This window comes from Microcebus murinus, chromosome 3, assembly GCF_040939455.1.
Source record: "Microcebus murinus isolate Inina chromosome 3, M.murinus_Inina_mat1.0, whole genome shotgun sequence".
NCBI lineage: Eukaryota > Metazoa > Chordata > Mammalia > Primates > Cheirogaleidae > Microcebus > Microcebus murinus.
Window position 1 is genome coordinate 77,339,623 of NC_134106.1, and position 21,085 is coordinate 77,360,707.

At 41.3% G+C, this 21,085-nt stretch overlaps 1 protein-coding gene across 1 annotated transcript in view; it reads left to right on the forward strand.

The window, feature by feature from the left end:
• The window catches only part of VWA3B (von Willebrand factor A domain containing 3B), a 218,312-nt gene that overhangs the window by 76,096 nt on the left and 121,131 nt on the right, over positions 1-21,085 (forward strand). The window contains 1 exon segment of the mRNA XM_076001008.1: positions 3,781-3,977. Within this exon segment, the coding sequence (XP_075857123.1) occupies positions 3,781-3,977 (197 nt within the window).

Genomic DNA, 21,085 nt, shown 5'->3' on the forward strand with positions numbered 1-21,085 from the left:
TGGATTCCTTTTCCTGACAGTTGCTGCCTTTCTCCCTCCCTTCCAAGCTGTCCTCTATTCTATTTTCCTTTCCTCCCTCCCTTTCTTCCTTCTCCCCTCTTTCAGAATTATAAGGCAGAAGAGAATGTGAGAGAAAAGTAGAACCATGTCTTTCAGAGGGTGTTAGCTTTTGTTAGCCTTTCCTTCCTTCCTCCCCTCCTTCCTTCCTCTTTCCTTTTCAACTAGTTCACAACATTCTTTTCTTGTATCACTTCCCATGTGATGGCCAAGGGTTTGTTCAGTGTCTTATGGCCCCTGTGATAACAGAGATATTGGATGGTGTGTACCAAGCTGTGATCTATCAAATACAAGCCCTCCAAAATGTTCTGTGTAGGAAGACTCTGGGGCTAAATATTAATAACTTTGGATTCCTAAATAGCTTTGGGAAGTGGTAAGCCCCTTTTCCATAAGAAAGTCTTAGAGAAGTCCTAAGAACTTTGGACTTCTCTAAAAATTGAAAAACCCTTGAAACTGTTTCTTTTCAAGCTCCCTAAACTTTTCCCTAAGGAGCCCTCGTTCTGAGTAGCAGCCCCTGGGTTATTGTAGAACCTGCTGTTGGAAACTTCACACTTGACACTCTCTGAGGCTGATTGCAGATCTAGAGCTCTAGTTCATTCATTCACTGACACTTCCCTTGAAAGGCACATGGACCTAACATGGCTGGAATGAGGTGCCAGACAAGCAACTTTCAATGGAGGAAGATAGGGGATGGCACTCAGGGTGGTGACAAATCCTTGATGGCTGCAAAACCCTGGGGAGCTAAGCCTTGAAGGTGGGTAGATGAGGGACAGGGGAGGGAGTGGGCAATGACAAACTATGCCCAATTGATCTTTTGGCGTGTGGCCCTAGCTATAGCAGTGATGGCTTTCAAAAGCATTATCCAGCAGGTCTTACTCATTGAAAAATGCGTTCTGAGATTAATAAGCAGGATGGAGAGGACCAGGCAAGTTAATTCTGTGGTACAAACATGCTATGCCATTAGCTTTCCTCTCCCATAACTGAAAGAAAATCTTCAGCAATCTGTCCAGTGGAATAGGAAAGCCATGTAATCAGGATTAGCTTTGAGCTTACACGTCTGTAATAAATGAAGGCTCTGTAGGTGAGAATTTTCATGTAACACTTTTAATTAAGATCGATGCAGGGGAATGGAAAGGACCCCTTAGTAAGTGATGTTAATGAATGGATGACAGCCTTCTTCTCTCCTGGGGAAAATGAGGCTCAGCCTCTAATTGGTGTAATTAGCACTGAAAGTTAAAATATATCCCCTTTTCTCTCCTTTCTTCAACTTTAGAACACCTGGGTTCTTTGTTTTTGATTAATTGGTGCCTCCTCTTTCTTTTATGAAAGTTCAAGTTGCTTTGGGGTCTTGCCTGAACCTCCTTTTCAGATGGAAATTGGGAGCCTAAATTCTATTCTTAAGGGCTGCATGGCCTGGTCCTGACTCAAGCTAGGAGTCAAGAATTAATCTCTGACTCTTTCAAAACGCTTGCTAGGATTGGTTCAAATGTGTTTTTAGGACGTTCTCTCATCTTTTTAAAAGAAGGCAACCCAAACAGAGCAGAAGAATAAGGAGTGTATTGCTATGGAATTAATTGAATGAAAATTTTATTTCCTACTATACTTATTGAAGGAGAAAAGAAAATATCCTCCCAAATAGAAATAAAGAGGAAACAATGACCTAGAATGTAATTAAAAATAATTGAGGAAAAATAGTCACCCAGAGAGATTCTCCAAGAAGCAGATCTCCCTGATACAGATGGCTCCATCCTCTTCTTGCTGCTGCTTTGTGAAGCAGGAGAGTATGCAGGAAAACCATCTCAGGGGCTAGAAGCTTGGAGAAGCCTCTGGCTTAGCTCTGTGAGCAGTGTGAGAAGACACTTTGTGATCCATGTGGAAAGGTGCTCCACGGGGCTTTACATGCCAGATTGGTTTAAAGTTCAAAAGCTGAAACAAGCTTCTCTGAGAAGTTCCAACTCCAGTAGGTTTGAGAGTGAGTTCTTTCAAAGGTGCTCTATTAAAATTTGGGGGCATGGATCACATGAAGCATTAATGGGCAGATCCTTTATATATTATTGAGAAGCAGTTGGCTCCAGAGTGTTTTATTTCTTCAAATATTATCCTAATCTCCTTAAATATGGTAATGGGTAAGTCTGGGTAACATTTTTGTTTCCCTAATTGTGAGTGCTACTTTTTAACTAATAATATAATTTCACTTGCATCTGTGTCTGGTGGAAGTATTAACTGATGGGGTTACCAAGTCATGATTGAGAAGGCTCTCTCCACCTTAAGCCAGCTGCAAACCTTGGTTGCACAATATAGTCACCTGGGGATCTTTGAAAAATCCCAATGTCCAGGCCACACTCCCAGACCAGTTAAAACAGAATCTAGTGAGTGAGACCCAGGCATCGGTATTTTTAAAAGCTCCTCAGGTGATTCCAGTGTGAAGGGTTGACAGCCACTGACGTAGTGGAAATAAACATACTCTGCAGGGCTGGTGGACCTGATATGTGATAATGCGCATTATTAAAAAGCCATCTCTCTGCCCAGCACCCTCTCCTGGTCTTCCAAAGGCTCCAATGGTCCCAAATGGGGCTAAAAGCTCAGGGTGCTTTCTGCCTTCCTTCCAGTGGTGTTTAATGACCAGATGAATGTTTAGCGACCCACTCCCTGAAATTAAAAAAAGCCCTGGTTTGTAGCGTATGCTGATTTCCAGAGTCTGTAAACTCCCACCCTAGTCAATTTCACCTACTGAGTTGCTGTCACTCAGCTTGGAGTTGGAGGAGATGTGCACAGACAACTCTAGAGACCAGTGCCTCCTTCCCAGCTCCAGATTTTCTCACCTTTCCTCTGTGTCCACCCCCAAGTAGCTCATTTTCCCTTGGAGGGTGGTCTGGGTTTTGAGCCACCTAGAAAACACTCCTCTGCTTGTATGATACACTGGCTTATCCTGCTCAGGTATGATCATACCTCCTCCTGATTAAAGAGTATAAGGGACCTCTGGAAAACACCAAGGGAACGTGCCTAAGACTGGGGATATTTGGGTAATTGGAGTTCTGGGTTATACTTTACCCTGTGAACCTGACTAAGGTGAGTTGTTCTATATACAGCTCTAGGTGCCTGAGCTGACGTATGAGGTTTCTGAGCCTGCAGAGCTGAGGGCCCAGCTATGAATCAGGATAAACTTACTAAAGCAACATGGGGGCTTCATGGGAGGCTGCTTGCCAGCCTTACAGGCTGTGTGCCCCTATGTCTCTTTCCCCTTCATTACAAAGCACTTTCACTTGACTTTCTCTCTGAATTGCTGCAGTATACATAGGAAGACTGAGAAGATACTATCTTCCATGTGCTTAAGCTCAGAGAGGTCAATGGAGTGATTCACCCAAGTTTGAAGAGCTCGCCCAAGCTAGTAGGTGAGGGAGCCAAGACTTGAACCAAGAGCTCTGACTCCAGCTTTACACATACAGCTCCCAACACACAGCCTGGATCTATCAGTCAGCTCACCCAGGCATGGGGCCAGTCACCTTAGAGGAGGAAGTGAGATGAAAAATAACAGATTTTCTGCTTTCCAGTCTTGTGAACTAATTCCTTGCCAGTCTTGCTTTGGAAAGCATGTTTTCTGAAAGATACCATGGGTTCTATGGTCTAACAAAGAACATATTCCAACTTGATAAATACGAAGTTGGATGAATATGAATGCCTCATGCAATAAGAATGGCTGATGAGTTGTGATTCCAAAAACAGAGTCAGAAGCAACCTCTGTCAAGATCACATCAAATCCAGAAGACATCTGGGACTCTAAGAAGTGGCTGCAGAAATATGGCTTGAAGGCCCAGAAGCTGTCATTTTATGATGTCCTTGCAGATTGCTCCTTCCGCCACGCCGATGGAGTTGTTGATATAAAAGCCAAACCAGAAAATGAGTCCGTGCAGACCAGTGCGGTAGGTGAAGTGAACTCCTGGGAAGGGCTGTGGACTCCCCTTGAGCCCTGGTGTATGAGGCCTCCCTCAGATCAGAAGCCAAGGGCAGGACTACAGTGGAGAGACAGCAGGGAGGGAAACCAGCTTGAGTTTCCAGGAAGAAAGGGGTCCCTTCTTCTTTCCACCTTTCCCTTCTCCAGAGGGTACCTGTGGGAGTGGAGATAAAGGCTGGGAATGATTTCTAGATGTAAGGGCCAGGGCCTGGGCTTGTACAAATCAGGCATTATGAGTCTCAGAATTATTCCACATTATGCAAACAGAGAAGCCTTGTTCTTCCATATTGAATGGAAGACATGCCCAAGCAGGCATTTCTGTTGTCCTCTTGTATTTTCACAGCCTTAGAGATGCATTAGTCCAGCAGCTACCAGTTAGCATATAGTGGAGTCCCAGTAATTATAAAATCAGATTCTTTATAGGGTTGTGGCACCAGGTGGTTGTCCACTGAAAGCTTTGAAAGCTGTATTTCCATTGTGCCAAATGGGTTTCATGGGAATACAGCTTCTAATAGTGCCTGACTCTGGCCACTGATGGAAGGACAGTGCTCACTAGCAGTGGCTCCTAACCTCCAATCTCCTGCGTAAGAGTGAGGAGGTCTGAGGTGTGGCACAAGAATTTGCATCCATAACAATCCCCAGATGACATTGAAGCCGCTGGTTTGGGGGCCACACTTTGAGAACCAGTGAGATGTAGAACAGGAACCAGAGGCTTGATGTCAACAGTTTAGAAGTGTAAAAAGACTAGGAAGTGTCACAATAGAAACAAAATTTGGATAAAATGAATATTGCAGATTTTTTAAAACGAAAGGTCTTTTAGGAGGTGGTAAGTCTCAGGTGTACTATGAAGTGAAAGCTAAAATGCAAGCCTCAGGCAGACAGGCTGGTAACCGAGGCCCAGTGGAGACATTGGGAGAGGAATTCAAGGCCCTCCTCAAATACAAGGTCTCCTTATGTGTTCTTGAAGGCTCTGAATCAATGATAAGATCATTATTGAGACATTTGTAGCTTCAGCAGTGGTGGGACTCTAGACCCTTTGACACTTGTCGTTAGGCTGGTGACCAGTGAGCTTCACATGCCTTCCCCCGGAAGGGTGCTCTTCTTTGGGGCTGCATTAGCCATACCATGTTGTGTTGTTGCCCTTTTATTGCTGCATGTTTATGCTGAACTGCAAGGAGGAAAATATAAAAATTGAATTAGAACAATGCAGAATTGACGCAAGACTTGTTTCCGGGCTTATCCTAGGAGGCAGAGTAATTGCTACAGTGCAGGGAAAATCTCATTTGTGGGTTTCCTCCCCCAGCACACTTCTCTGGTTGTGTAGACATTCAGTAATGCTCAGGAAATCATGCATAACTGAATTTTCATTTAAAAAAAATCAGACTCTGGATATTTAAAAATATGAATCCCTGTTGATTTGAACATGAGCTCATGACAATGTATTATGCTCAAGCTAGCTCTAATAGTGATTTCTCCTTACTCTTTCTTAGAAATGTTATTAATGAATGAAATTTTACAGAACCAGTTTGAAAAATTTGGCTTATAAAATGGGAATTTTACTTCAAATTTCTTGTGCTAACCAGAAATAAAATGGTAAAGGTTGAGAATTATATAGTATAGCTATCCTCTTTCACAAATATAGATGAAAAAGGGACAATTTTATTTTTAGTATTTGGGACTACATATCTGAAACTGGATTTACACCTAAAATTGTGATGTGTATAAAGTAGGGAGAAACTGAGGCTATGAAATAAGGCAGTTATTTAGGGTTCCTTCAGACTCCCACTGGGCAGGACCCCTAAACATTTGACTATAAAAATCAGTTGATAGGTAGAGATACGGAAAACTCATTTACACTGAGAAATAAATGACAAAAAAGGTCTTGCTATGTAGCAGTTCAAAGATGAATGAACAGGTGGAAGGAGACAAAAATGTATTTCTAATTAGAGAATTTCAGTCAAAGTCCAGTAATTTGATATTTGGGGCACCCCTGAAGTCACATTGCATGCATGATTGCTTGCTGCTTGTTCATAAAACCAGCCCTGATGTCTCAAAACCCATCTTGTCTCATCATTTATTCCTCTAACAAATACTTATTGAGCTTCTACTATGTTCCAGGCAGTGTGGTGTGGGGGAAGTTACAATGGATCTGGAGTGAGAAGACCTGGGTGTAAATGCTACTTCTACCAGTTACTAATTATGAGACATTGGACAAATAATGTCACCTCTTTGAGCCTCACTTTCTAGATCTGTAAAATGGGTGGTGTAAATGTGGGGGATGCCCAATAGATGTTACCTTCCTTCTGTTCTGTGTTATAAACATTGTGAGTCAGAAACAGCATTTATGGAATATCTTTATGCTTTATGTACAAGGTGAACATTTATGCTCTCATTTTACATAGGAAAAAAATAGAGTCACAGGATGCTGGAGAGACTAGGTAACTAACTTGTGATTGATCTCATGGCAGGTGGAGACAGGGTTTGAATTCGGGTCCACTGGGCTCTCACACTCTGTTTCTCCCATTGTGACACACTGCCACCTCCCACAAAACCTGCCTTTATGTGGTTTGTGGTCTGGTGTTTTTCCATTTGGCTGTGTGTAAGGTACACTCAGGAGATGTTGTGTGATGAGACTGAGAATAGGGAGAACCATTTTGGTGACAACCCTAGAAATGTGGTGAGAACAAGGGAGAAGACACCTTTCTCCTGTCCTTGCCCTGTGAAAAAGGTGTGCTTCCCTTCTCCACCTGCCTTGGTAGCATAGGACTGATTTCATCATGCCCTCTGACCCCATTCTCATCAGTCATCACCGGACTCCTGAATTCTTACCCTGTGTGGCTCTGAGCATCCCTTCTCTGACCTCTTCCACTTTTACTTGACTCCTAAAATCACTCTACTCTGCCCTCTGGAACTTGAAGTCATCAGCAAACCCCTAAGGGCTTCCAGTCCTCTAACATGTTCCCTTGCTTGCCTGTCTGGATTCCCTTCAACCCTTTGGAGTGGAGGCTGGTTCTCCCCCTTTCCAGTTGGAACCGTGGGCCCAGGGCTGGGTGGTGGCCTCCTCTCTATTCCCAAGTGAGCAGACTGATCTCACTACACCTCCTCATGTCTGTCACTTACCCAGCCCAAGATCACCCCCATCAGTCCTTAAAGATGACAGCTCTGCTCTTACAATCACTGGCTCCAACCTATTTTAATTCTTAGATATTTCAATCCCACGTAGATGACCCTTCCAGTCCCTGGACCTTTCATTTCTTTGATCTCCTTTTCTCCTCCCCCATATCTCTGCCTCTCCTGCCTGAGGCATACCCTGACCATGTCATTACAAATAACCATATAATCATAAGCCACATCCTCAATGTCCAATGTCCCTGTCTCTGACAACTTACTTGTAGGCCATTTCCTCTGCTGCCCTAACTCCACCAATCCATCCATCCCACTGGGATATGCACGTTACTGTTTCTACAACCTTTCCTCTGTCCTCTCCATCCATTTCTCCTTCCCATGCATCCTCAACCAATTTACACTATTGCACTCAGCTGGCAAAACTCTTGGTTTGCCGGATTTAACCCTGGTTAAATCCAACTTTCTGCTTTGCAGTTGTGCAGTTGACTGCACTGGTGGAAACTGAAGGAAGCACACAGCCCTGAGGCCTGGTTTCACTTTATTTTTTATATTTTTTTATTTCAGAATATTACAGGGGTACAAACATTTAGGTTATATATATTGCCTTTGCACTGCCTGAGTCAGAGCTATAAGCGTGCCCATCCCCCAGACTGTGCGCACTCATTAGATATGAATTTACCCATGCCATCCTCCCCCTCCCACTTTCCCAACACCCAATTAATATTACTACTATATGTGCACATAAGTATTGATCAGTTAATACCAATTTGATGGTGAGTACATGTGGTGCTTATTCTTCCATTCTTGTGATACTTCACTTAGTAGAATGGGCTCCAGCTCTATCCAGGATAATACAAGAGGTACTATATCACCATTGTTTTTTGTGGCTGAGTAGAACTCCATAATATACATATACCACACTTTATTGATCCACTCATGTATTGATGGGCACTTGGGTTGTTTCCACAGCTTTGCAATTGTGAATTGTTCTGCTACAAAAATTTGAGTGCAGATGTCTTTATTATATGATGTCTTTTTTTCCTTTGGGTAGATGCCCAGTAGTGGGATTGCTGGATCAAATGGTAGTTCTACTTTTGGTTCTTTGAGGTATCTCCATATTACTTTCCATAAAGGCTGTACTAGTTTGTATTCCCACCAGCAGCATATGAGTGTTCCTATATCTTCACATCCATGCCAACATTTATTGTTTTGGGACTTTTTGATAAAAGTGATTCTCACTGGAGTTAAATGATATCTCATTGTGGTTTTGATTTGCATTTCCCTGATGATTAGAGATATTAAGCATTTTTTCATATGTTTCTTAGCCATTAGTCTATCTTCATTTGAAAAGTTTTTGTTCATGTCCTTTGCCCACTTTTTAATGGGGTTGTTTGATTTTTTCTTGCTGATTTTCCTGTGTTCTATATAGCTTCCAGTTGTCAGCTGTTTATCAGATATACAGCATGAAGATATTTTCTCTCATCTGTAAATTGTCTATTCACTCTAATGACAGTTTCGTTGGCTATCCAAAAGCTTTTCAATTTGATCAAGTCCCATTTATTTTTGTTGTTGCTGTGATTGCTTTTGGGGTCTTCTTCATAAATTCTTTGCCTAGGCCAATGTCTGTTAGAGTTTTTCCAACATTTTCTTCTAGAATTCTTATGGTTTTATGCCTTAGGTTTAAGTTTGTTATCCATCATGATTTGTTTTTTGTGAGAGGTGAGAGATGTGGATCCTGTTTCAGTCGTCTACATGTGGCTATCCAATTTTCCCAACACTATTTATTGAATTTCCCAAATATATGTTTTTGCCTGCTTTGTCAAAGATCAGATGGCTATATGAGGATAATTTTATATCTGGGTTCTCAGTGCTGTCCTATTGATCGATGTCTCTGTTCTTGTGCCAATTCCATGCTGATTTGCTTACTATAGCCTTGTAGTATAACTTGAAGTCTGGTCAATTGATACCTTCCAATTTGTTCTTTTTGTTTAAAGTTGCTTTGGCTATCTGGTTCCATATGAAGCATAGAATTATTTTTCTAGATCTGTGAAAAATGATGTTAGTATTTTAATAGGGATTGTATTGAATCTGTAGATCACTCTGGGTAGTATAGACATTTTTAACAATGTTGATTCTGCTGATCCATGAGTGTGGTATGGTTTCCCATCTGTTTGCTTCCTCTGCTATTTCCTTCTTCAGTGTTTCATAGTTCTCCCTGTAGAGGTCCTTCACCTCATTAGTTAAATATATTCCTAGGTATTTTATTTTCTTTGTTGTTATTTTGAAAGGTATTGAGTCTTTGATTTGGTTTTTAGTTTGACTGTTGGCATATACGAGTGTTACTGATTTGTGCACATTGATTTTGTAACCTGAGATTTTCCTAAATTTATCAATCCAGTAGTCTCTTAGCAGAATCTTTAGGGGCTTCTAGATATAAGATTATATAATCAGCAAAGAGTGATAGTTTAACCTCTTCTGTCCCATTTTAATGCCCTTGATTTCCTTCTCTTGTCTGTTTGCTCTGGTTCGGACATCCAGGACTATATTGAATAGAAGTGATGATAGAGGGCAGCCTTGTCTGGTATCGGTTCTAAGTGGGAATGCTTTCAGTTTGTCCCCATTCAATATGATGTTAGCTGTGCATTTTTAATATATGGCTTTTATCATTTTGAGGTAAGTCCTATCTGTGCCTATTTTGTTAAGCATTCTTATCATAAAAAGGTGCTGGATTTTGTCAAATGCTTTTTCTGCATGTATTGAGAGGATCATATGGTCTTTGTTTTTACTTATGTTTTTGTGGTGAATCACATTTATGGATTTGTGTATGTTGAACCATCCCTGCATCTCTGGGATGAAGACCACTGGGTCATGTTGGATTATTTTTTTGATGAGCAGCTGAATTTGGATTGCTAGGATTTTATTGAGAATTTTTGCATCTATATTCATAAGGAATATTGGTTCGTAGTTTTCTGTTTTTGTTGTCTGTTTCTGGATTTTGATCAGGGTGATGTTGGCTTCATAAAACATGTTAGGGAGGATTCCTTCCTTCTCAATATTGTGAAATATTTTCTGCAGGATAGGCACCAGTTCTTCTTTGTAGGTCTGGTTGAATTCGGATGTGAAACTATATGGTCAGGTACATTTTTTTTTTTAAGGAAGGGTTTTGTTTTATTACTGCTTCAATTTTGATACTAGATATTGGTCTGTTTAGGAATTCTATATCTTCCTGATTGAGCCTAGGGAGGCTGTGTGTTTCTATGAATTTGTCTATTTCCTCCACGTTTTCAAGCCTATATGCATAGAGATTTTTTTAGTATTCAGAGATAATATTTTGTATTTCTGTGGTATCAGTTGTAATTTCTCCGTTTTCATTCCTAATTGAGCTTATTAGAGTCCTTTCTTTTCTGCTTCTGGTTAATCTAGCAGGAGGCATGTCAGTTTTGTTTATCTTTTCAAATAATCAACTTTTTTATTAATCTTCTTTATACTTTTTTGTTATCAATTTCATTTAGTTATTCTCTGATCTTGGTTATTTCTTTTCTTGTTCTTGGTTTGGGATTGGTTTGCTCTTGTTTTTCCAGTTTTTTTTTTTTTTTTATTTCGGCATATTATGGGGGTACAGATTTTAAGGTTTCAACAAATGCCCTTTCCCCCCATCCCCCCACAAGTCTGAGTCTTCATCATGACCATCCCCCAGATGGTGCACATCTCACTCATTATGTATGTATATACCCGCCCCCCTCCCCCCTCCCACCTGCCCAATACCCTATTACTATAGTACCTATGTGTCCACTTAGGTGCTACTCAGTTAATACCAGTTTGCTGGAGAATATATCTGGTGCTTGCTTTTCCATTCTTGGGATACTTCACTTAGTTGTAAGGGTTCCAGCTCTAACCAGGAAAATATAAGATGTGCTATATCACCGTTGTTTCTTAGAGCTGAATAGTACTCCATGGTATACATATACCACATTTTATTAATCCATTCTTGGATTGATGGGCACTTGGGCTGTTTCCACAGCCTTGCAATGATGAATTGTGCTGCTATAAACATTCGAGTGCAGGTGTCTTTTTTGTAGAGTGTCATTGGATCATTTGGGTAGATGCCCAGCAATGGGATTGCTGGATGAAATGGTAGATTCACTTGTATCGCTTTAAGGTATCTCCATATTGCTTTCCACAGAGGTTGAACTAGTTTGCAGTCCCACCAGCAGTGTAGGAGTGTTCCTCTCTCTCCGGATCCACGGCAGCATTTATTGTTTGGAGAATTTTTGATAAAGGCCATTCTCACTGGGGTTAAGTGATATCTCATTGTGGTTTTGATTTGCATTTCCCTGATGATTAGAGATGTTGAGCATTTCTTCATATGTTTGTTGGCCATTCTTCTGTCTTCTTTAGAAAAGTTTCTGTTCAAGTCCTTTGCCCACTTTTTAATGGGGTTACTTGATTTTTACTTCCTGATTTTCGTGAGTTCTAAGTATATTCTAGTTATCAGTCCCTTATTGGATGCATAGGATGCAAAAATTTTCTCCCATTCTGTAGGTTGTCTGTTTACTTTCATGACTATTTCTTTGGCTGTGCAGAAGCTTTGTAATTTGATCATGTCCCATTTGTTTATTTTTGTTGCTGCTGTGATTGCTTTTGGGGACTTCTTCATAAACTCTTTGCCCAGGCCGATGTCTAGGAGAGTGTTTCCAACTTTTTCCTCTTGAGTTCTAATAGTTTCATACCTTAGGTTTAAGTCTGTTATCCAGCATGAGTTGATTTTTGTGAGAGGTAAAAGGTGTGGGTCCTGTTTTAGCCTTCTACAGCTGGCTATCCAGTTTTCCCAGCACCATTTATTGAAAAGGGATTCTTTTCCCCAGCGTATGTTTTTGTCTGCTTTGTCAAAGATTAGATGGCTATATGAGGATGGTTTTATACCAGGATTCTCACATCTGTTCCACTGGTCAATATTCCTATTTTTGTGCCAATACCATATTGATTTAATTACTACAGCTTTGTAATATAGTTTGATATCTGGCATATTAATGCCTCCCATTTTGTTTTTGTTGCCTAGAATTGCTCTTGATATTCGGGGTCTTCTTTGGTTCCATACGAAGTGTAAAATTATTTTTTCTATATCTGTGAAGAATGCTGATGGGATTTTAATAGGTATTGCATTGAATCTGTAGATCAGTTTGGGTAGTATAGACATTTTGATGATATTGAGTCTGCCGATACACGAGCATGGTATGGATTTCCATATGTTTACATCGTCTGCTATTTCCTTCCTCAGTGTTTCATAGTTCTCCCTGTAGAGGTCGTTTACATCCTTGGTTAAGTATATTCCTAGGTACTTTAATTTCTTTGTTGCTATTTTGAAGGGAATTGAGTCCTTGATTTGGTTCTCAATGAGATTGTTGTTGGCGTATATGAATGCCTCTGATTTCTGTGTATTGATTTTGTATCCTGAGACTTTATTAAATTCATTGATCAGTTCCAGGAGTTTCTTGGTTGAATCTTTGGGGTTTTCTAGATACAATATCATATCATCAGCAAACAGTGAAAGTTTGATCTCTTCTGCCCCTATTTGGATACCTTTGATTCCATTTTCCTGTCTGATTGCTGTAGCCAAGACTTCAGCACTATGTTGAACAGAAGTGGAGATAATGGGCAGCCTTGTCTGGTTCCAGTTCTAAGTGGGAATGATTTCAATTTTTCCCCATTCAGTATGATGTTGGCTATGGGTCTGTCATATATGGCTTGTATCATTTTAAGGTATGTCCCTTCTATGCCTATTTTCTTAAATGTTCGTATCATGAAAGGGTGTTGAATTTTTGTCAAAAGCTTTCTCTGCATCTATTGAAAGAATCATGTGGTCTTTGTTTTTGCTTCTGTTTATGTGGTGAATTGCATTTATAGATTTACGTATGTTGAACCATCCCTGCATCCCTGGGATGAAGCCCACTTGGTTGTGGTGGATTATTTTTTTGATAAGCGTCTGGATTCGGTTAGCAAAGATTTTGTTGAAAATTTTTGCATCTATATTCATTAGGGATGTTGGTCTGTAGTTTTCTTTTTTTGTTGCATCCTTTCCTGGTTTTGGTATCAGAGTAATATTTGCTTCATAAAAGGTGTCGGGGAGGTTTCCGTTCTTCTCGATGTTGTGGAATAGTTTCTGCAAGATAGGTACTAGTTCTTCTTTGTAAGTGTGGTAAAATTCAGGTGTGAAGCCATCTGGACCGGGACTTTTCTTTTTAGGGAGATTTTTAATTGCTGTTTCTATTTCAGCTGTTGAGATTGGTCTGTTCAGGGAATCTATTTCTTCCTGGTTGAGCCTAGGGAGGCTGTGTGTTTCTAGAAATTTGTCCATTTCCTCCACATTTTCCAGTTTGTGTGCATAAAGATTTTTGTAGTATTCATAAATTATACCTTGTATCTCTTTAGGATCAGTTGTGATATCTCCTTTTTTATTCCTGATGGAGCTTATTAGAGATTTCTCTTTTCTGCTTTTCGTTAGCTTAGCCAATGGTGTGTCAATTTTGTTTATTTTTTCAAAGAACCAATTTTTTGCTTTATTAATCTCCTGAATAGCTTCCCTGTTTTCAATTTTGTTTAGTTCTGATTTGATCTTGTTGATTTCACTTCTTCTGCTGGGTTTGGGGTTGGTCTGTTCTTCTTTTTGCAGCTCTTTGAGTCGTTTCGTTAGATTGTGTATTTGTGATCTTCTTGTCTTTTGGTTATAGGCATTTATGGAGATAAACTTTCCTCTCAGAACTGCTTTAGCTGTGTCCCAGAGGAGTTGATAACTTGTCTCTCCATTGTCATTTTCCTCATAGAATTTTTTTATTTTCGTCTTGATTTCTTCATTTATGAAGTAATCATTTAGTAGGAGGTTGTTTAATTTCCACGTTTTTGTGTAGAAATGTGAGTTTCTGTTAGGGTTGATTTCTAGTTTTATTCCACTGTGATCTGAGAAGGTACATGGTATCATTTCTATTTTTTTTAATTTCTTGAGATTTTCTTTGTGTCCTAGGATATGGTCAATCTTAGAGAATGTCCCGTGAGCTGATGAGAAGAACGTATATTCAGTGGATTTTGGGTAGAATGTTCTGTAAATGTCAGTCAGACCCAATTGTTCTAGAGTTTTGTTTAAGTCCATTATTTCTTTATTAATTTTCTGTTTGGAGGATCTGTCTCGTGCTGTCAGTGGGGTGTTGAAATCTCTGGCGATTATGGAGTTGCTATTAATCCATTTGCTTAGCTCCAGTAAGGTTTGCTTTATGAATCTGGGTGCACCTAAGTTGGGTGCATATATATTTAAAATTGTTATCTCTTCTTGTTGAACTGTGCCCTTCACCATTATATAATGACCCTCTTTGTCTTTCACTACTTTTGTTGGTTTAAAAACTAAATCATCTGAAATTAGAACTGTCACACCAGCCTTCTTTTGGCTTCCACTTGCCTGGAATACTGATCTCCACCCTTTTATTTTTAGTCTATATGCATCCTTGCAGGTTAGATGTGTTTCCTGAAGACAGCATATACTTGGCCTGTATTTTCTTATCCATTCAGCCAGCCTATGTCTCTTGAGTGGAGAGTTTAAGCCATTCACATTTATTGAGAGAACTGATAGGTAAGGTAGATTACTGATCATTCTGTTGGGTTGGATGTTGTTGCTATGATTTCTGTCTTGAGCCATTGTAGTATCTGGCCTTTAATATCTTTGGGTTTTGGTTGTTTTTATATTCATGGGTTATTATTATGATGTTCCGTGCATAACGCTGTTTTAAATAATTCTTGTAGGGCTGGTCTTGTCTTGGTGAATTCTCTGAGACTTTGCTTGTCTGAGAATGTTTTTACTTCTCCTTCATATATGAAGCTTAGTTTTGCAGGGAATAATATTCTAGGCTGGGCATTGTTTTGTTTCCAAAGAGTGAGAATGGGGCCCCAGTCTCTCCTTGCTTGTAAAGTCTCATTAGAGAAGTCTGATGTTATTCGAATTGGCTTTCCCTTGTATGTTACTTGCTTCTTTTGTCTTACAGCTCTTAGAAGGGCCTCTTTAGTTGATACTTTGGTCAGTCTGATGACTGCATGTCGTGGCATCTTCCTGTTTGCGTTGAATCTCCCAGGGGTCCTCTGAGCTTCTTCAACTTGTACATCAAGATTTTGAGCAAGGCCTGGGAAATTTTCCTCTATTATATCTTCAAACAGCTTGTCCAACCCTTGAGTGTTGTCTTCTTCCCCTTCTGGTAACCCTATGACCCTCACTTTAGGTTTCTTCACATAATCCCACATCTCTTGTAGGCTTTGCTCTTTTCTCTTGTTTCTCTGCTCTATTTCTGTGACTGATTTATTTAATTGGAGGGTGTTATCTTCAAGCTCTGAGATTCTTTCTTCTGTTTCATCTACCCTGTTCTTGAGACTTTCCACTGTATTTTGTAGTTCCTTGAATTGATTCTTCATTTCCAGGAGTTCGGTTAAACTTTTCTTCATTGTGTCTATTTCTTTTTCCATATCCTGGAGGCTTTTTGTGGTTTCTTTGTGTTGGTTATTGAGTTGTTGTTGCAGCTGGGTGAGTGTTCTTATGATCCACATACGAAATTCCTCTTCGGTCATATTGGTTGCCTGATTTGGGTTGGTGTCCGTTTCTAGGGGGCTGGTGCTCCTCTTTGGGGGTGTGTTTTCCGTTTGGTTCTTCATATTTCCTGAGTTCTTTCACTGATTTCTTCCCATGTCGATCAGTTGTTGTTTCTTTCCTTAAGTTATTGTTTGGGTATTCACACACCTTGTTTAGTTTTTGAGGCGTTAGGTGTGTCTGTGGGTGAAATTGGACCACTCCCTGTATATTGAGTCAGTGAGTGCTGTGGAAAGGCTATGCAAGATGTCGTCCCTGTCAGTAGGTGGCGTTTGCTTGGAGGAACAGGCTATGCTGTTGATTTTGTATCCTGTTATCAGCTCTTCTTCTGGGCGGAGCTGGGTTGGGTAAGCCTGCCCTCAGGCCGTTAGCAGGGGTCAAAGTTCTGTACTCTGCTTCCAGGGAAAGCTGTCAGGGCAGGGCTGGAATGGTCCCACTCAGCCAGAAAGTCTGGGTGTGGGGGTGGGGCTGTCTGAGACCCGCAGTCTAGAGCAGGCCTCGCTTCTTTCCACCCTCCCCAACTCCGCAGCTACTCCTGGGCCTCTGCCAGCAGGCCAGATCATAAGCCACCAGGCCTCCCCGGACTGTGATGCCGGCGGAGAGGTTCCCTGCACAGGAACGCCACCTGGGTTGGGCGCACGGCCTCCTCCTGGGAGGCGGGTTTCCCTCGGATGCCCATCCGCCCCTGGAGGCACACACACCTCAGTAGGCTGTTCACGTATAACCCTTCTATGCCCCGGGCAATGCTAGCCCTCGGTGCAGGGGATCTGGTCTGCAGGTCCCTGGCTATCATAGTGCTGCCATCTAGCATTTTGTTTAGATCTAGTAGGATTTGTATTATGAATCTGGGCACTCTTGTTTTAGGTGAGTAAATATTTAAGATTGTTATGTCTTCATGCTGAATTGTTCCCTTTGCCATTATATAATGACAGTCTTTGTCTTTCATTACTTTTGTTTATTTTTAGACTATCTGATATGAGTTATCTGATATGAGTATTGCTACACCAGCTTTCTTTTGGTTTCCATTAGCATGGAATATTGTTTTCCATCCCTTCACCTTGAATCTTGGTACATCCTTTTGGGGTAGATGTATTTCCTGAAGTCAGTGGATACTTGGCTTTTGTGTATTTATCCATTTGGCCAACCTATGTCTCTTCAGTGGGCTGTTCAAGTCATTCATAGTTATTGAAAGAATTGATAAGTGGGGTGGATTTGTTTTGGTCCTGATGGGTTGAACTTTGTTGCTTTGTTTTATCTCTTGAGCCATTGTAGTATCTGGCCTTCAGCCTTTTTGGTAGCTTTTGGGTAGTTTTACATTGGTAAGTGTTTATTGTGCTGATCCATGAATAATAAAGTTCTGAGTACTTCCTTCAGGGCAAGTCTTGTCTTGATGAATTCCCTCAGTGTTTGCTTGGCTAAAAAAGACTTTATTTCCTCCTCATATATGAAAATGAGTTTTGAAGAATACAAAATTCTAGGCTGGGTATTATTCTGTTTGTGAAGACTGAAAATGGTGCCCCAATCCCTTCTAGCTTATAGAGTCTCATTTGAGAAGTCTGTAGTTAGTCTGATGAGTTTTTCTTTGTAAGTTACGTGCTGTTTTTGCCTTACAGCTCATAGAAGCACCTCTTTTCTGTTTATTTTGGCCAGTTTGATGACTATGTATCATAGCGTCTTCCTCTTTGTAATGAAAATCTCAGGAGTCCTCTGAGCTTCTTGTACCTGGATATCTAGATTTCTAGCAAGACCAGGAAAATTTTTCTCAAGTATTCCTTCAAATAAATTATCCAACCCTTGTGTATTTTCTTCTTCACCTTCAGGGATGCTTATGATTAGTATATTAGGCCTCTTTATATAATCTGATATTTCTTGTAGGCTTTCCTTATTCCTCTTATTTCTCTGCTCTGTCTCTGTGACTGACTTGTTTAATTGAAAGATATTGTCTTCAAGCTCTGAGATTCTTTTCTGCCTGATGTAACCTGTTCTTAAGGCTTTTTACTGTGTTTTGTAATTCCTTGAATGAATTTTTCATTTCTAGAAGCTCTGTTTGATTTTTCTTTAATACTTAAATTTCTTTAGTGAATTCTTCATTCATTTCCTGCATTGTTTTTGTGGTTTCTTTGTGTTGGGTTTCTATTTTATCTTGTATTTCATTAAGCTTCCTTACAATCCATGTTGAAAATTCTTCATCAGTCATTTCAATATTCTGCTTTTGCCTGGTATCCATTGCTAGGGAGCTGGTGTTTCCTTTTGATGGTGACCTTTTTCTCTGATTCTTCATACTTCCAGAGTTCTTTTGGTCGTTCCTTCTCATCTGAAGCAGCTGCTGCTTCTTATTTTTAGATTTTCTTTTGTTTAGATAATGATATGCCCAGTTTAATATCTGAGTCAAAAGGTGGTGCTTGTGGGTGAGAATCAACCACACCCTCTATGATTGAGTGAGTAAATGCTGTGACAGGCATACAAATGGACCTTCCTGTCAGCAGGTGGTGTTTGCTGGAGGGAACACACTGCACTGTTGTTTTGGGATCCGGTGACCAGCTCTAGTTCCTCTGGAGAAGTCCTCTAATGCCTCTGGTTGTGGGTGGGTTGGTTTCACTTTAAAGTCATATCCTCTGACATCAGTGGGTCCTTTGTGCTGCCCAGCAATCCACTCAACCTCTTGCTCTCTGAGGTGTCTACCTTCTGCTTTCTCCTGCAACATCCAGCAGATAAGCTTGCCTGCCATGTCATGGGACATGGACGTGTATGTCATGAATATTGCCTCCACACCCAGACCCAGTTTCTGCATGGTGCACTCCACCTTTATTTCTCTGGTCCTCAAGCTGCTTTGTCCTTGCCCCTTTCTGAGGTCACTTTCTGCATGTGTACACCAAAATCTCTCCCCTCATTCATCCATTTTCCCTTTCCTACTTTATATCTTCAATATTGCCCTTGTTTCTAGATCAGGGGTCCTCAAACTATGTCCCGCATGCCACATGCGGCCCACCGAGGACAGTTATCTGGCCTGCTGGGTGTTTTTGCTGCTGCTGCCTGTCCTGCTTAGCAGCCGACTTGTCCCGGGCCCACAGTGCACATGTGTGGAATGTGTGCCGCACTCTCCAACGGCCTTCCAATGGTCTGAGGGACAGTGAACAGGCCCTCTGTTTAAAAAGTTTGAGGACCCCTGTATCTAGATCTTTCTCATCAGCATACAAACATGCTGCTATTTGTCCCATCTGAAAAATAATTTTTGGACTCCCACATGTGCCTCTGGCTCTGCCTCATTCCTCTGCTTCTCTTTGGAGTTCAATTCCTCAGAAGAGTTTTATACATTCCCTTTCTCCAATTCCTCGATTTTCTTGCCCTGCTTTCTTGAACCCACTCCAGTGAGGCATAGCACCCCCCTATGCCCACCTCTCCTCTAAGCCCACTCTTGCCAGGGTTACCTGAACTGCTAAATCCAGGGGTCAATTCTCAGCCTCTGATTCCTTGCTTTATTATCAACATTTGCTGTAGCTGGTCACTTGCTTGAAATTCTTTTGTTTGTAGAATGTACACTGTACTGGTTTTCCTCCTACCTCCCTGGCTGTTCTTTCCCAGTCATCTATCACTCCTTTCCCATGCCCCTCACCTCCACATGCTGGAGGACCTTGAAATACAGTCCTTGGGCCTCTTCTCCATCCACACTCATTCCCTGGTCACCTCGTCTGATCCCATGGCTGTTAAACCTCAGTGCATACAGGTAACTTCCAGACCTATATCTCCAGTGCTGCCTGGAGAAATTAAGTACTGCCTTGATTTCTGCCTGAGATCTCTGCCTTGATCTCCACTTACCATGTCACTTGGATGTCTAATAGGCATCTTGGACCTAACATATCAGATAATCTTAATCAACCCCCCTCCAAGATGCTCTCCCATTATCTTCCTCCTAGCGATTTATTGCAACTCTGTTCTTTCCACTCCCTGGGCTGAAAACCAGAGTCATTCCTGACTTCTCACTTTTCTCTCATACTCACATCTGACCTGTCCTTAAATCCTGTCAGTTCTGTCTTCAGAATGTACCTGTCATTCAGTACCTGCCCCCTTATCACCTGGGCCATGCACCTAATGGACCTTCTGACTCCTGCTTCTGCTCGTGGTCCTTAGTCGTCTCTTTTCCACAGAGTACTCAGACCACCCTGTATACCATCCATTAGATATGTTGTGGTTCTTGTTAAAGCCCTGAGAAGAGGGTTCCTTTTTCACTCCGGGCAAAAGCCAGAGTCATTCCCATCAGTGGTCAGGCATTATAGGATCTGCTCCCAGCCCTCCCCCTCATATTTCCAGCTTCATCTCACTCTCTCCTCTCTTACCCACTCTCTTTTGGCTGTGCTGGCCTTTACAAAATTTGACAACATGCCAGGCAAACTCTCAGCTCAGGGCTTCTGCACTTGCTGTGTCCTCTGACTTCTTCCAGACCTCCCTATGGCTACATTCTTTGTTCCCTTAGGCCTTTGCTCATATTTCACCTCTCTGAGGCTTTCCCTGTTAGGGTTTAACTTGTCCTTGTCCCCTCCCCTCTTCCTTACCACTCTCTATTCTCCTTTCTTCCTTATTTTTCTCCATAGCATTTGATATTATCTGACCTATTATATCAGATTTGTTTATTATCTGGATCTCTTGTAATGTGAGCTCCATGAATGCAGGAGTTTTGGACTTAAGGTTGTATTCCTGGTGCCTAGAAGAGCTCCTGGCATGGAGGAGTGCTGGATGAATACCGCTGGAGGAGTGATGGAGACAGACCTGAGCACTCCCCTCAAGGGGGCTTTGTCCTTGCACCAGTTCTGTATGTCCACTAGGATGCAAGGTGTGGGCCAGGGCACTTGGCTACTTTGTTTTATTTGTAGCCAGAGTAGCAAGGAAAAGAAGTTTGGGGTGAATATCACCTCCTCCAGAATGGTCTCCCTGACCCTCCAGTCCACTGTGAGTTCTTTATTCTTTGCCAGGACTTTCCCAGTCCTTACTGTCTCAACCCAGCACCAGGAACTGAGTATCTAATTCTCTGCATTCCTAATGTTCTCCCTCTTTGTGTGTGTGTGTGTGTTGGGGGTTGGATAGGGGAGTCTCCCTCCTGGAATAATTAGCTTTTCTGGGGCATGAATATACTCACATATGTCTTTCTTTTTTTTATTTCAAAATATTAAGGGGGTAAAAATGTTTTAGGTTAAATGAATCATTTTTGTAATGTGAGTCCTGACCCATCACCCAAATAGTGTTCATAGTACCTGTTATATAGGTCTATGCTCCTCCCTTTCTCCCCCTTCCCCCTTAGTTGATTTCCACTGAGTTTACTTACCTCTATGCACAGG